Raw genomic sequence first — 16319 nt, forward strand, 5'->3', positions numbered from 1 at the left:
CATTATTTGAGTTTGTTCTACATTCTCATTATTTGAATCATCTACTCTGTCTACATGAGCAAACTTGATACTTAAATGCATTTTGAGATAATGACATCAATAACAGGTGTTGGTCTAATATGAAGGTATGGATAGAAAACCATCTTGTCAGCCTAATTACCAAATTACTTTACTGGCATTGTAGTTGTGTTGGCTTTTTACATTAATCCCTTACATGTCACCTACATGCCTGTGTGTGACTTTCCCACCAAAATCTAACAGCAGTCTGAGGAATGGAGTTGAAACTATGCCAGCATTTTTGGACCCCTCTCCTTTTCAAGTAGAATTGGGACAGAATTGTCAAATACTTCATGTGACACCCTGATACTTGTAACAAATGACTGATAATAGCAAACATCCCAGACCCGCTAGACGCGCTCTTGCTTTCATGAGCTGGAGTCGGCTTGTCTTTGTCTAGATCCGTTGGTCTGAGTAGGGCTGAGCATCGGCAAGTTCTAAATTCCTTAAAAGGTGCATTATGATGAGATAAGAGGCGTTTAATCTTGAGGCTGAGGCTTTAACCTAAGCCCACACGGTCTTAAGTGGTGAGTGATTGACGCCCGTTTGGTAACAGGTGCTGGTCTGCACCTCAGGGATAACTTCCACTCTTGGTAGGGACAAAAAGCTGTTCCTATGTAGCTGAGGTTTTGGGGGAAACGGGGATGTCGCAGGAGCTGGGGAGATGGAGATAAGCAGCAAGAGGGCTGAAAGACAGAGGATTAAGAACATAGAGAACAGACCAATACATGGATACAGCCATGGAGACTTGTGTCTGTATCATGACTGTAATGCAGACAGTTGTTGCTCCTTAGTGATGCCAGACATCAACAGCAGATGAATTTGTAAGCCACAGAAAACCAAATAATGCCGGCAACATGTTACTAAAAGATTTTCTCCACTAATTGGCATGCTGCTATGGGGATGCTGATCCCTGTTATCTTGTTACTTGCAGGCGCTGTGGTAAATCAGAACCTGGGATGACTTGCCCGTTTGAAGGTCTTAGAGCTTTCCTAAGCTAAGTTTAAAGCTTGATAGTAAGAAAGAAGAGCATCTGTCTCCCAAGCTGGATCATTAGGGTGGATTATATCTGTTTGTGTACTCTGGCTCTAGAAATGTCAGGTATATCCTGTACTAACTGCCTTCCTTTGGTCCTTTTCCCCGGGCGCCTCAGCAGCTCCAGGAGGGAGGAAGCGGGGCCGGGTGTTTCGATTCGGGAGGGACGGGTGATGCTTGCGGGGCCGTTGGAGAACCTGAGGCTCCCGCGGGGCCGCGCTCGGTGCTTTAGCCCGCGGCGTTGTCAGGCTGGGGGTGCCGGGCGGCGGAGGCTGTGGGGGCCGCCCAAAAGCGCCGTTCTCCCGGCGCGGCCCGCACTTCCCGGTGCCGGCGCCTGCCGCCCGCGTTCCCAGCGGCGCTGTCCCGGCGCGGGCAGGGCTGGGGCGGCGCCCCGCACACGTGAGCGGCGCGCGGCCAATGGCGCGATCGCGTGATGCGCAGCGCCGGCTGCGCGCGCGGTGGGGCTGCGCAAGATGGCGGCGGGCGCGTGAGGGGAGGCGGCGGCCGCGCCGGAGGGACGGAGGGAGCCGAGGCCCGAAGGGAGCCGGGAGGGGCCGCTGGTGCCGCCCCCGGGGTGCGATGGTAAAATGACCCAGGCGGGGAAGAAGAAGAAGCGCGCCGTGAACCGCAGTATCATGCTGGCCAAGAAGATCATCATTAAGGACGGCGGGACGGTGAGGCCGGGGGCGCGGGGCGGCCCGGGGGATGGCTGGCGGCGGGGGGCCCCAGGCTCTGTGGCGGTACGGGGGCCGGCCCCGGACGGGCAGGGCCCGGATCCGCGGGGGTCGGTGGGCCCGCGGGCCTCGGGCGGCCGCGCCTGTGCCGATCGCGGTGCCCTCACGGCCGCCGCAGCCCCGCTGGCCGCGCTCGGCAGCCCGGGCCGGTGTCCGCGGGGCGGCTGCCGGAGAACACCTGTGAGCGTGTGAGGCTGCTTTGCTCCGCCCGTAATCGCGGTTTGCTCCTCGTATGGGCCGGGTTTTGGGTCGCGGGAGCGAGTGCGGCCTCAGGCGCTGGGCCTGGGGCACGGCGGGTCGTTAGGGCCGCCCGAGGTGAGCGGAGCATGTCCGAGCCCAGCCTCGCCGAGCGCGGCTCCCGTGAGCGGCGGCTGCGGGGGCAGCGCAGGGCGGGCAGGGCCGCGGAGCGGGTGCGGGGACAGGGAGCGCTGTCCCCGCGGTGCCCCTGGTCAGACAGACCGGGCCCGAGAGGGGGACAGACGCCAGCGCCTGAGCAGTTCCGCAAAGGGCGCCTGGGAGAAAGGTTTTGCGGTTCTTCCCACTCTTTTGCTTCCTCGTAAATACATAAATTCAAAAAAAGAAAGGAAGTTGTTAAGTGTTTTGGCTGCTGGAGCTTGGAGTCGGTTTGGGTGTGGTTTTTGGTTGTTTGTTTTTTTTTTCTTGTATTGATAAGTGCCATTACTTCCAATGTATCATTGCCCCTGGATGTTTTCCACTGTGTAACGCTATGTAGCTTCGATGCGCCCTGTTCTAAATACAGTGCCTTTATTTCAAATAAAGAGACATCTTGACAGACTAAATTGCTGATGGCCCTTCAGTTTGTCTTTTTGGAACAAGAACAGAAGAGACAGGTGTGAGAGTCACTATGCTCGTTCATCGAAGTGGCCAGCTGGCTGGATTACTGAAGTGTTAGGAAGCAAAATGAATTCTGGTATTGGGTGTTGGTGTTTTCCAGGATGTGTTTCTGCTGTTTGTAAAGATAGAAATCTATGAGATTATCTTGTACAAATGTTAATGCAAGTATTTTAGATTGAGTAGTAAATGTTGTTACTCTGGGACATGGTGCTTCATAATTTCTCTCTGGAGTATCATTGTTTAAGATACAGTGTGTTTCCAAGAATCCCTAACCTCTCAACTTTAACTTCCTTTTGCCAAGAGAGGAGAAAGTATGTTACAGTAAGCATTCCAGGATACTTTTAGTGCAGTTTCAAAAGCTGAGTGTCAGCTCCCGTGAGTTCTGTATTAATTTAATTCTTGGAAATCACATAAAAATGAGCCATAAACAATAGATGAAGGTATGTAGATTGTTATTTGGTAACACAAAATTCCACTTGTGATACTTTCTGCCTTCAAATAAATATTTGGGAAATTATTTGTTTTAATACATATTTTTAAGTTATGAAGTTTGATATAAGAGTGTTCTTTATAACAACAGCAGAAGCTTCATGCATGGAATTTTTTAATATTTGCTGGAATGTTAAGTTGGCCTTCAGTGCTCAGTGTCCTGATCTGCTTCATTTGTTACCCAGCATGGTGTGTGACATTGTGGGAATCAGGTACCTGAAAATGGCCCCCATGTCTTCAGTGTTTCCCACAGTAATTAATCAGGCATATTTGTGCAAACTTTCCAGCCTGATTGGTTTATTTTGGAGCTGTTTGAAATCAGAAAAAAATTGTGTGAGCCAGGATGAATGTACAGATGGTTAATGAGGCAGCAGCACAGGCAGAAAGAGTTTCTGATAGGGGGGAAAAAAAAACCCAAAAAAACCCCCAAACAAGCAAAAAGGAAAACCCACTCATTGTTTCTGCAAAGCCTCTCTTCCCACTGCACTTTCTGCTGGCTCTCCTTGACAAGGCAGTGGGTGGTGCAGGAACTTGGGTTGGTCCTTGGTGGCATTTTTGTGTTTTCCTATTTGCAGCTTTAGTAGCTGTATCACAGAAAGAATGTGTAATGGTGTGTTGTACTCAAGTGTGTGTTGTCAGATTGCACCAAAGGAGAGGCAGCAACACCAGTGATGTGGTTTCATAGGATCACAAATGGTTTGGGTTGGAATAGACTTTAAAGACCATTTATTTCCAACCCCCCTGCCATGGGCAAGGACACCTCCCATACACCAGGTTCCTCAAAATCCCATCTAGCCTGCCGCTGAACGCGTCCAGGGGTGGGGCAGCCACAACTTCTGTTTCAACACTTTCATTTCCCCAGCAGTTCTAATTTTTCCTTCCTTTATGTGTTCATCTTATGTACAATGATGCATTTTTGAAGCAGTCATGAAATGAACTAGAGATTAGAACTTCACTGGGTGCTTTTTTCCATTCCAGCAGAGGAGCAACAGCTGTGGGCTTACACACGATATCTTTGTTGCTTTGATAGTTTTGCTGTTGTTGTCAGGTGTGTGTTCTTAGGCTTGCCTGGCATGTACACTTCTTATCACTGGCGTGACTGACAGTACAAAGTGTTTGATTAAAGGCTCTTCTCTATAAAAACCAGAGGAAAAGGCTTCTTGGAGCCCTGTTTGTGCAGCGGGTTTAGCCAGGCACAAATGCGCTCTGCTCTCCTGCTGGTAGCAGAGGAGGGTTGCTGTTACTGTGATTGGAGCATCTCAGTTGCAGCTTGTTCACACAAGGCCTCTGTATCTTTTCTTTGCAGGTCTGGGGCCTTGTGCTTCAGTTGCACTTAGGCCATTGCATTACACTGCATTAGCTCATTAGGAAAGCACAGGGGGCAGGTTTGTAGGGTACAGCAGGGCTGGACACCCAGCACCTGCACTGCGTCTGTGGGCTCCGACAGTGTGTCAGGCTGGCACTGAAACCTTGTGGACTGAAGGCTTGTAATGTCTCTTAATACACTGCGGTGTAACTGCTTATCCTCCCCTTGCTCTCTCGCCTCAGAAGCATCTTTGCTACTTAACAGTTGCCACCACCTTTAAAAGTTACTATAGAGGTGATCTAAATGTGACTAAATTACTTTTATAATTTTTCTTTTTTCTATAGATAAGAACAAATAACAGTACCTATGCTAAGTGAGTACTAGCAACAAGAAAGCAGGGAAGTTGCACCATAGTGATCTAAATGTCACTTCTGCGTGTTGGAAAGCTCTGTTGGTGTTGCTCACAGCTGGGTGCGTGGCAGAGGGCAGCAGTGACCCACCTGAGGCCGCTGAAGTCAGCAGCAGTTCCCCTGTGCAGAACAGCGCTGCTGTGGTGCTGCTGTTTCGCTTTGTGCGGGTGGTCTCGGAGCTGCCCAGAGCTGGACGAAGGCAGCACGGCCACACATGGCCTTGGAGTCACTCGTGTTTGCTGTGAACGGAGGTGCTGTTGCCCCCATGCTGGGAGGGGTGGGATGGTTTGTGATCTCCCTGTCTGTCAGGCCTCAGGGGGTCACAAGCCAGCAATGTGACAGAAATCTGGGGCTGTCGGAGTGACCCTGATTACATGAGACTGAGTCAAACTGCTAACGCTGATACTTGCAGTTTGGGCAGAGCTGGATAAATTTTTAACCCAAAGCTAAAATAAGGCTTGCGGGTGGAAAGGGAAAGGAATTGTGGGAAGAGAGGATAATTATAGCCACTCGCTGTACCTACAAAGACTGTTAATTTACATCCTTGGGAGAGTGGGCAGAAAAAATATCAGAAATATCAGTATGGTATGTCTGTATTTACTGAAGAGGGCTTGGGAAAGAAAAATAGCACAGGGCTGAGGTACTTCGGTATTTCACCTTTTACAGACTGTTATGGCTACTTTTGCAAAGTATGATCTTATTTAGCAATAGGAGTGAGTAGGCAGTGAGGTTTTCTGTATTTATCTTTCCTACATTTGTTCAGTAAGTTTTGTTTTTTTCTGTGTTGGAAATATTGGAATCTGGAAAGAAAAGCTGGGTATGGCTTGCACAGATCTCCTAATAAAAGAACGATTCCAGTATTACCTAACTGCAGCTTAAGATTGTGTAGTGTTTGAGGCTGGAAGGCAGCTCCAACATCACTAATCCAACTACCCCGGTCTCTTACCCCAGACAGGGTCAGCTGGAGCAGTTTGCTCAGGGCTGTGTCTAGTGGGGTTTGGAGGCTGGCAACTCCACACTTCACTGAGCAGCCCTTTTCAGGAAGGGTTGCTTTTTTGAGCTTCAGGTATAATTTCTTGTATTTCAGTATGTGCCTGCGGTCCTGTCACTGACACCTCTGAGAAGAGTCTGGCTCTTGTATTTACTCCTCCTCCATCAGCTACTTACACACACTGATAAAATCCCAGTGAGCCTTCTTGGGAAGCATCTGAGGTCCTTAGCCTGTGTGTGTGCTCAGTGTAAATGCCACATCTGATCACATCAGGGCCACTCTGTTAGTAACTCACCTTTGCACAAAACCAGCAAAGCAGATGTTAAGGCAGCACTTCTAAGTTGAAAGAACACATATGAAATTTCTGAGGAGTTATTCATACACCTTTCATGAGAATAATTAGTGAACCCTATCCTTAATTTGCAAATGTTGAACTGTGGCATGTTGTTTGACAGCATTTACAGAGTCTACGAGATGAACAGGTTTTGCCACCCATTCTCTTTTTGTTCTCTTCAAAAGCTGCTTCTGATTCTACCAAATCACTGGGAATTTCAAGTTCCTTTTGTCAAATTTTTTATCTGCATCTCTTCCTGCATTTGAAGCACACTGTAACTAATAGGCCTGCACTCAGTATTTGAGAAGTGATCAGTGCTGTTCCTGAAATGTGCTTCTGGTGTTCGTTATTTTAGTTTCTTTCCTGATTTAGAGGTATGTTTTGTATGGAGCAGTGGTGCCTTTTAGTAACAGAAGAGCTGTTTGGTAGGCCAGGTATGAGAATTGGGGATAGCTGAGTGTGAGCACTGCACAGAAACTTTGTTCTATGTGGCTTTGTGTACACTGAAGCACTTTTCTCAAGGAAAACTAACTAGTTCTCTGAAGTAGAGTCTCTTTTCCCTGTAGCATCCTTGTTTCCCAGACTGGCAGATTAAGTGGTTTATTTTTTGAGATGGCAGTGAAGGATTCTGGAGAGTAAGAGTAGGACACTTCAGGACATTAGCATCAAAGGGTTAAAAAATGGAGTTTCATTCCATATCAGTTAGTTGGGAACTATTCCCAAGTTTTGAGTCCTTTTTCATTATTAATTGTTCTGTTTATAGGGTTCAGATGCATTTCTCATGACTGATAATTGATCAGATGTTTCAATCACCTGTCTTTTCTCCTATTTCAGCCTCAAGGAATAGGTTCACCCAGTGTCTACCATGCTGTCATCGTTATCTTCTTGGAGTTTTTTGCTTGGGGACTCCTGACAGCTCCCACTTTAGTGGTAGGTGATCCTCAGGAGCTTTTTCTCACTGTATGGGAGCTGGGACAATTACTGCAAAGGCACTGAGCATCTTCTAAATTACATGAAATAAAAGTTACATATCACTGAGCTGCTCTGTTGTGCAAGTGAAAAGTTCTATATTTTTAGATGGTATCAGAAATTTCATTTATTTCATTACAGCAGTGTAATGGTGTAGCACAGTGTTTACATGTAAGTCTGCTAACACTCAAGCTTGCATGTAAATACTTTCTGATTGAAACCAGTAAGGTAGTAATGAAATTATCTTTCCTTTCAAGATGCCATCAAATATTGGCATATTACAAATGTAAGGACAAAAATGTACTTGAAATGTGGTAACCAGTTGCACCAGTCTGTTACACCAGTCAAAGCATCCCCATGATTAGTGAAACAGTCATACCAATGTGTTTGTACCAAGGTGCTTTCTCATGTAGTTGGTTGCTTTTAATTTGGATTTAATTTGTGAGTGATGCATGATGACAAATTGAAAGGTGTGAAGGCTTAAAAATCTCCCAAGCCAACTCCACTTTAAAAGCACTCTTGGTGCTGCTCTGAAAGCTCACGTTACCTATCAGCAGTGCCTTGGGTATGAACTGCACATTGCCACTGAATGGAATCCCTCTCATCTAAACACAAATCAAACTGAGACAGCTGCATTTCTGGATTCTGCTCACCAATCTGAGAGCCACTTCAGGATGGTGACATCTCTCCTCTGTCTCCTCCCAGTCCCTAGCAGATGACACAGTAGCATTTGGAGAATCTGGTCAGAGATAATTTTCTAGGTTCTTTGTGGTTTATTTATATTTCAGGTACTGCAATCTCAAAATGCCTTCCATGCAAATTAAAGATTAGTCACATTATTTGTGGTTTGCCCTTTTTTCTTCTATTTTTTCCTCTGTATTCTATGAAAATAAAAAAAAAAACTGCTGTGCATTATAAAGTTGGATGTATCATGAGCAAAATTTGTAGTTCATATTGTGTAAATGACTGTATTCGTATTTCCCCTCCAGGTTTTGCATGAAACCTTCCCGAAACATACATTTCTAATGAATGGTCTAATTCAAGGAGTAAAGGTAAGTTGACAGAAGATAATCACAAGCACAATTTGAAGTGAATGGTAGGAGGAATGTAGAAATAACTGCCAACTGAAAGAAACAGTCAAGAGGTTTTTCAATATGGCTTTCACAGGATGAATAAAATGGGAATAAATTACTGCTGAAAGTGCAAATGTGCATCTTTTTACTTTTAGTAAGGTATTGCTTGGTATGTATCTACTGTTTGGGTTCAGCAAATAAAAAGGTAGTTCCTTAATCCCACATGATGATGTAGTGCTGAAAGTGGATAATTTTTCTCTTGGAGTTTGTTGCTCCAGTAGGCTATAAAGCACAGTTCATGACACTGCTTGTATGACTGGCTCATCTGCATTTTGAGTTTTGTGTAGCTCTGAGATAACAGATCTCCAGTTTTACGTAGTCAGACATGGGATAGAAGATGAGTGATGCTTGGCCGCGTTGCCTTTGGTGCATTGCACTGTAGCCATTGGCTTGAATGAAACCAGAGCGCGGGCTGCTCTCAGGCTGTGCTGTGGTCAGCTACCACGAGTCTGACCTCTGACTTCTAACTCCAAATGTTCTGTTTCATTAGGGCTTATTGTCGTTCCTCAGTGCCCCACTCATAGGTGCCCTGTCTGATGTGTGGGGACGAAAGTCCTTCTTGCTGCTAACAGTATTTTTCACCTGTGCACCAATACCGCTAATGAAGATCAGCCCATGGTTAGTAAATTGTTTCGTGCCAGATTGGCATGAAAAACCTTGTTTTTCAAGGTTGCTGTCTCATGCTTGTGTGTGTAGCATCGTTAATAAAATGCTCTTTGTGCTTCGTGGGAGGTTGGTTATTTCTGTGCAAAGCTGGGGCTACAGTCAACCTGAGGCAGCTGCCAGGAGGCCAAAGGCCTTGGTCAGAATTTCAGTAGCTGCTGATTTTATCTGTGTGCTGTAAGCCCTACATCCAGCACATCTGCCAGAGCTGGAGAACGCTGTCCATGAGCTGTCTAGGTCTGGATCGTAGCCACAGTTCTCACTCAGCTATCAGCCAGCGGACGCTGAAATCAAAACCTTACCTAACGTGGGTGCGTGAGGTAACCATTTGTAAGGTACAGTGTTGCAGCACTTTTACACTTTTGTTTCTCAAATTCTAAAATCGACCAGCTTTCATGCTGTGTGCACCTTGCTGACCAGTTAACTGGCTGGGACATTGCCCGGGTAGGGCAGGAGTCAGTCAGAGCCCTGGGCTTGCTCCTGCCCCGTGCAGTTCCTGAGGGTGGAGCAGCAGTGGCGCAGCCTGCGCTGACACAGGCCAGTGCCGGCTGCTCAGGCAGCTCCGTCAGCCTTTCCCGTTTCCTCTCTGGTCACACAGGCTGCTCATCCCTCTTCAGAAGGAGCTTGTTTTCTAAGTGTACATGAAGGTTTCAAATGGCAAATGCTGGTGTCTATAGCATACAGATAATGGCTAATGTGGAGGCCTTTCAATGACCAAGTTCTCAAAATACTGAGGTTCCTAATTTCCTTTGGGTCATAGGCCGGTTAAGTTTATTAGCTGAGCACCTCGTTTCTCAGTAGTAGTTAATCACAGCATCTTTTTGTAGCTGTTATAAAATCATGCTGCTTGTACTTGGTGCAATATGTGTTACACGGTTCTATCAAGACACAGTCACATTGGCTTTAAGATTATCTCAGTAAATTGTCATGATAAGTTGGACAAGGTGATTTACTGTTTAACTGCACTTGGCTTGAATAGACTTTTTGTTTCTATTTAGCTGTTCTAATCTTTTTTATCATGTTCTTAGGTGGTACTTCGCTGTAATCTCTGTGTCTGGAGTTTTTGCAGTGACGTTTTCTGTAGTTTTTGCATATGTAGCAGACATAACCCAAGAACACGAGAGGAGCATGGCCTATGGTTTGGTATGTATTGTTTGGGCTCTTTTCCCTTGGTATTCAGTACTAAGCCCTTCAGTTTGTAATGCTTTTCAAAGCTGTGTTTTTGTTTCTTCTGTGGCAAGTTGATTTTAATTTGGAGTCAGTTTTTTCTGTTTAATTCTTCCTGTCATCCAGTCTTGTATCTCTTGAATATTCTGCTTCTAAATGAAGCAAAACATAAAAGCTGTCGTGCCTGTCTTAAGGGCTGTTATCAGTCTTAATGATGTAATTTGAGGAATTTTAGTTATTCCTGCATTGTTGCCCACTCTGTCATTGTTTCAGAAATCTCACATTTTGTTCTGGAACTGCCATTGTGTGATACTTGACTGCCCGTGCCTGTGTCTCCAGTCACTCTTCTGAGCTGCAGTTCACAGCAAACATAGCTGAGTTACTTGTCTGTTTTTAGTTCTTACAGCTCACCTCTGTTTCTTTGTTATCTCCTGATACCCTGCCGGGTCCCAGGAGCCTTGACAGCTTCATGTTATAATGGATTAGCAAAATTATTTGTTGTGTTTAAGTTACAGAATCCATTGCCATTCAGCAGGAAGAGCTGAAAGCAATGGATATAGAACTAAATACTTTCTTTGTCCTTGTACACATCAGGGATTGTGATATGTTGGGAATGTTCTTTCAGTTTTTAAGTTAATATCTTTCACAAGGCCAGCTGATTAACTGACAACTACTGAGTCGGAGTAACCAGCATCTTGCATTTAATATACCCTTTATGCATGTGCTTTTTTTTTAACAGACATTGCCTATTTCACTAATATGAAGATTAAATACAGCTCATTGCTTCCCAAAGGTATCAGCTGAATCTACAGTTAATTAAACCTAATTATGTCAGTTCATGCAAGAGCGCTGTGAGCCTCACATTGCTGTCCAGTTATCAGAAAATCGTTCTTAAAAAATTGTGATTGTCTAAAATACACAGCTGCTACCACATAGGCATAGGAAAAAGGTTACTTTTAATCACTGCATGATTATAATGGTTAGGCTTCTGGAAAGGAGAAAATGTGGGTAATAACACTACTGCCTTGTCTCACTGAAAATCTTACCAGCTGTAATTTATTTCAGGTTTCAGCAACTTTTGCAGCAAGTTTAGTCACCAGCCCTGCTATCGGTGCCTACCTTGGCCGAGCGTACGGCGACAGCCTGGTGGTGGTGCTGGCTACAGCAATCGCCTTGCTGGACATTTGTTTTATCCTTGTTGCTGTACCGGAATCGCTGCCAGAGAAGATGAGGCCAGCGTCCTGGGGAGCCCCCATTTCATGGGAACAGGCTGACCCCTTTGCAGTAAGCTACTTAAATTGGGAAGATTTTGTTATTTGTAGATACTGAGCTTTGGACACAGGGAAGAGACTCTATTTACAATAGTTCAGGCTTGCAAAAAAAACCCCTCAATTTCTTCAAGCTTAACCTTGCTTCACTGGTGATCCGTTTGCTGTCATCTTGCTAAACGTACAGAGAATTCTTTGGTGGTGCTGCATAACAACTTCATTAATTGTCAGGCTTTTCAGAGCCCAACTAGGGATGCTTTTTGGAAATGAAGGTGGAATGTTTTCTAATTCTTTTTTCTTACCGTAGTCCCTGAAGAAAGTCGGCCAGGACTCCATTGTGCTGCTAATCTGCATAACAGTCTTTCTTTCCTACCTCCCAGAGGCAGGCCAGTATTCCAGCTTCTTCCTGTACCTCAGACAGGTAATGTAACATTTTGCTATGAATTTGAACAAAAGTAAATGTACAGGGCTTAAGAAAGTTTTCAGTATTACTGAACTAATATGGAAAATACAGATAAATCATGTAATTTAGAAGCTCCCAGCAACTGATTTAAGTTCCCTTATTCTGTTTTTCTCTTTTAGACAGGGAAAAAGAGAGTAATGAGTGAGCTATAAAACAATTTCTTGTATTTTGTAATTATTTGCATTATTCTTGGACTATGAGGTTCAATGTTAAATTTGTGTTAATTTTTGAGGGAACAATTTTAATTTTTTTTATTTATGCCCCTTTATTTTCATTTATTTGTTTGATGTAATGGAAAAAAGACAAGGAACTGAGTAATACTGGTCTTATGCATTGTGTGTTCCCTCACTGGGGTTTGTGACATCATGTCACATGCTTTATGATTAATAATCAATTTGCCTTTTTTTAATATAGATCATGGGATTTTCATCTGAAAGTGTTGCAGCATTTATAGCAGTGCTTGGGATTCTTTCCATTATTGCACAGGTGAGTTATTGCTCTGTGTGTCATTGATTTGACAAGCTGAAAAGAAGGAAGCGCTGTGGAGAATGGAGGACACTGTGGTTCCATAAATGCAACTCAGCTTTTCTGTGCCTGTTCTTTTCTAGCTCTCTAGAAATTGGCTAAGACTCTAACTTGGATGAAAACACTTGACAACAAGTGTTTGGTTCATTAAGGGAAAACTAAATCCTTTGTGCAGCAAAGAAGGGATGATGGTTTGGTCATATAACTTGCTAAATACTGCTTTTTTTTTTTTTTTTTTTTTTTTTTTTTTGGTAGAGGCAAATACTGCTTTTGAAGAACACTAAAATAATATTTCTGCATATATTTGATATTGAGAATGTTTTCAGGTGTTGTTTTTTTTGAATTCATTAACTCATCAACTTACTTGTGTTTAACCTTTAAGGATGTTATTTTTCTGACATTTTACTTTTGCCCTCTGTTAGACAATAGTGTTGAGTTTACTGATGCGGTCCATCGGAAATAAGAACACCATCCTGCTGGGCCTGGGCTTCCAAATACTGCAGCTGGCCTGGTACGGCTTTGGCTCGGAGCCATGGTACGCACGTTTCACTTTGCTTTGGCTCATGCAGGGTTGGTCTGCATTGTGTCCCCCCTCGAAGGGTGTGAGTGCAGGACAGCCAGTGCAGCGTCCCTGCGCTCCCGGGCAGAGCTCCAGCCCCAGAGCAGTCACTGCAGGCTGTGTTTTGCAGGATGATGTGGGCAGCCGGTGCCGTGGCCGCCATGTCCAGCATCACTTTCCCAGCTGTCAGCGCCCTGGTCTCACGAACTGCTGATGCCGACCAGCAGGGTAGGTTTGCTCCTGGCTCTTGGAATTCTAACTGAAGAATACTGTGCAGACAGACATGCTGGGCTTAGTGCTTGTCAACCAGGCTGACTCTTGGCAGGGCAGCCCAGATACCTGAGCTTAGGGCACCACATGAAATCCAGGCTGCTTGGAAGTTGCCCTGTGTGTGTACCATGTACTTGTACTGCAGAGGGAAAACTCAACAAGGCCTCACAGCTGCAAAACATTCAGCCAACTCCGGGCACTGTTCCTCACTGTTGCATGCAGTGCTCTCTCCTGTGTGAGACAGTGTGCATCTCCTGGCCTCTGAACTAGCTTAGCATGGCAGGCACTGCCCCTCAAATATGTGATAATGACAGGCTCTTTGTGCCCCTTGTTTACTGACACCCATAGTGCAACACCATTTAGAGCTTTTTCTGCTTGCATTAGTTTCAAGTCAATTAAGGCATTAGAAATAGTTAATTATATAACTATAGATAGAGAAGAACACGTATTTTACTTTTCCCAGGTGTTGTTCAAGGGATGATTACAGGGATTCGAGGACTGTGTAATGGTTTGGGACCAGCGCTGTATGGTTTTATATTCTATATATTTCACGTTGAATTGAATGAACTGCCCATGCCCGAGTCATCGTCAGGAGCTAGTGTGGTTGCACAATACCATTTACAACAGGTACATTTCTTTTGTACTTACTGCTTCCAGAAGAAGTTAAGAAGGGCTCCTGTGCTCATCAGTTCTCCAGCTTGATGCTGTGGTATATTTTGTTAGGCTGATTGTAAATGGAGGGTGTAGAAAGAGGTTTCTAAGTCCCTCTAGGGGAGGGTTGTTTAACTGATCTGTTTAATTGCATGCACTAGTTTAGTTTAATTTTCAAACAGCTACAGCTGACAGTCAGAGACAACTGTGGCCCTTGTGAGAAGAATACCTTGAGGGAAGGAGGGACAGATAGCAATAGTGAATGTTTTTGTTTTGTTGCCCTTCTGCCGAGCTTTTTTTTTTTAAATTGAGATTTTGGGGAATCTCAGCAGGAAGAACTTGCACTAGAAAAGGAAGTTGGCAAGCATTAATAGGAATCATGTGCTCCCTTGTCCTAAATCTTAGGATGTAATGTTCTTTCACATTCCTTCTCCAAGCCTGCACTGTTTTCACTGTGTCAGGCAACAACTCTTGAAAGTGGGTAATTAGCAATTGTAGGCAGTTAAGGAGTGTTGAAAGGCTTGTTAACACGTTGTTGTTGTTTTCAGAACTCCATAATTCCTGGACCCCCATTCTTATTTGGAGCGTGCTCCGTGCTGTTGGCACTACTTGTTGCCTTGTTTATTCCTGAACATACAAACCTAAATGTAAGATCCAGCAACTGGAAGAAACACTGTGGCAGCCATGGCCATCCCCACAGCCCACAAGCTCCTGGTGAAGCTAAAGAACCATTACTGCAAGACACAAACGTATGACAAAAATCCAGGAAGACCGTTTGGACTCTTCTTTCATCAGCAATCTGGGATACACATTCCAACTTCATCAAACTGTAATTTCTTAAGGTAATCTTAAGAAGCATCTCTCTGCATGAAATCTGTAGGAATTGAAACAGGAGCTTTCTCCAAAGATGTTGCCATTGAACTAAAAACTTACTTGCTTTTATAAACAAACTGTTACATACTTGTCTCTTGCCATGAAACACTGTTACTGCTAAACTTTACATTCTTAGTTCAGAGACAAACAATAGAGTCAAGGCATGAGCATGTGTCCTTCTGTTTCCTTACGGTGGTGAGCTTTAATTCTAGTCATGCTACGTCTCAATGAGACAGACTGGCATCCACGTGGACCCATTTGTTTTAATGTTGTAAAATCTTGGGTCAGCTATTCAAAGCCTTAATGTAAATGTACTTAAGTAGGGAGGTGAATTGGTATCATTTCTTTTAAAAGTCACATGGCAGATTTTTTTTAAGTTTGTACTAATATAAAAATCACTCGAGCACGCTTGCTGAACAGTAAAAGTTATTTTTATGTAAGTGCATTTACTCTTTCTATTTTTAAAGAAACGGTCGTATCAAACACTTGTTGAAGTACAAAGTGGGTGTTTTGGGCCTACAGATTTGAATACTGGCTCTAAACCTCTGCTTTCCTCTGTACCGTTTATTAAACCACTCTGTTTCTGATGTGTGCGAATCACAAAGGACCTCAAAACTTGAATGCACAGACTGAACTCTGTAAGCTGATAGCCTTGAACCTGTCGTGTGCTATATCGTGGCCTTTGAGGACTGTCACAAGAACCCTTTTGCATTACAGAACTAAAGTTTTAGTCCTAAATTTTCAGGACCCTTAGTACAGAAGAGAGCTTTATACAATTACTGATGTGAATTTCTCTAAAAGTGTATATTTTTGTGTCCAGTTGTATTATTTAAATGTTCCTTTGTATAAATTTGTGTATAAAGTATTGTATAGGTTTAAAATGTTTTCATCTTGTGGTTATTGCTTAATGCTTTTTTACCTTTGAACATTCACCATGGTTGACCAAGAGCAGGAAAAAAAATGTAAATATACTGTTAATAAAGTTGAATATTTTAATGAATTTTTAAATAACTGTGAATGTCTCTTCAAACCTTAAGTGAAGTTCAGTAGCTGCATGTGTGTTATGCTTCAGCAGGTGGAAAAAGGCATCTGGAGTAGTGATCCAGCCTGGAGCTTTATGTGTTAGCTAAAGCAGCCCTGAGCACAGTGGAAGGGTCCCTGCTGTCCAGCAGCACAGGCTGCCTGCAGCTGCTCCTTGTTTCCTGGGGACCCCGTGGAACAGGACACCAGAGATCCAGGCTCCAAGGAACAGCCAGCCTGGCCAGGGCTGCCCAGGCCCACAGCACGTGTGCTCGCTTTGGAGTGCAGTGGCCTGGGAGTGCTGCCACACTCCTGTGACAGCAGCTCCTCTGCACACATGAACACAGCACTGGCCCCAAGGACAGCAGGAGAGAGGAGCTCTGCGGGGCTGGGCCCGGGGATCAATGAGCCACGGAGCCAACTGCAGAGAAAGGTAAATAAACTAGAGCTGTTCTGGTGCTTACCTCAGCTGGGAATTCCAGTACGGTGGAGAAGTTGGTTAGTACTACTCCTGAAACAGTTACTAATCACAGCTTTTGATAAAAAC

At 44.5% G+C, this 16319-nt stretch overlaps 1 protein-coding gene across 3 annotated transcripts; it reads left to right on the forward strand.

Annotated features, from left to right (window-relative positions):
* Nucleotides 1–1523: 1523 nt before the first annotated feature.
* On the forward strand, nt 1524–16186 carry MFSD14A (major facilitator superfamily domain containing 14A). Of its 3 annotated transcripts, none has more exons than XR_005953913.1 (13): nt 1524–1766; nt 7046–7141; nt 8170–8232; nt 8804–8931; nt 10005–10119; nt 11209–11427; nt 11719–11832; nt 12289–12360; nt 12822–12934; nt 13089–13186; nt 13692–13855; nt 14428–14721; nt 15828–16186. XR_005953913.1 is itself a non-coding variant. In XM_041421429.1 (12 exons), the coding sequence occupies exons 1-12, from the start codon at nt 1680–1682 to the stop codon at nt 14632–14634; spliced, it is 1476 nt and encodes a 491-aa protein (XP_041277363.1). In that variant the 5' UTR covers nt 1524–1679; the 3' UTR covers nt 14635–15752. The 3 variants fall into 3 exon arrangements, 1 of the variants encoding a protein (XP_041277363.1); XR_005953914.1 differs by having other exon boundaries at nt 15825–16167; XM_041421429.1 differs by lacking the exon at nt 15828–16186 and having other exon boundaries at nt 14428–15752.
* Nucleotides 16187–16319: the final 133 nt, after the last annotated feature.

The sequence above is a fragment of the Onychostruthus taczanowskii genome, unplaced genomic scaffold, assembly GCF_017590055.1.
Source record: "Onychostruthus taczanowskii isolate IOZ18803 unplaced genomic scaffold, ASM1759005v1 scaffold7, whole genome shotgun sequence".
NCBI classification, from domain to species: Eukaryota; Metazoa; Chordata; class Aves; order Passeriformes; family Passeridae; genus Onychostruthus; species Onychostruthus taczanowskii.

Coding starts and splice junctions, on each gene's coding strand:
- MFSD14A (XM_041421429.1), top strand. CDS start 1,680: ATGACCCAGGCGGGGAAGAAGAAGAAGCGCGCCGTGAACCGCAGTATC. Junction 8,233..8,803: donor GTCTAATTCAAGGAGTAAAG/GTAAGTTGACAG, acceptor CTGTTTCATTAG/GGCTTATTGTCGTTCCTCAG. Junction 12,361..12,821: donor TTCTTTCCATTATTGCACAG/GTGAGTTATTGC, acceptor GCCCTCTGTTAG/ACAATAGTGTTGAGTTTACT.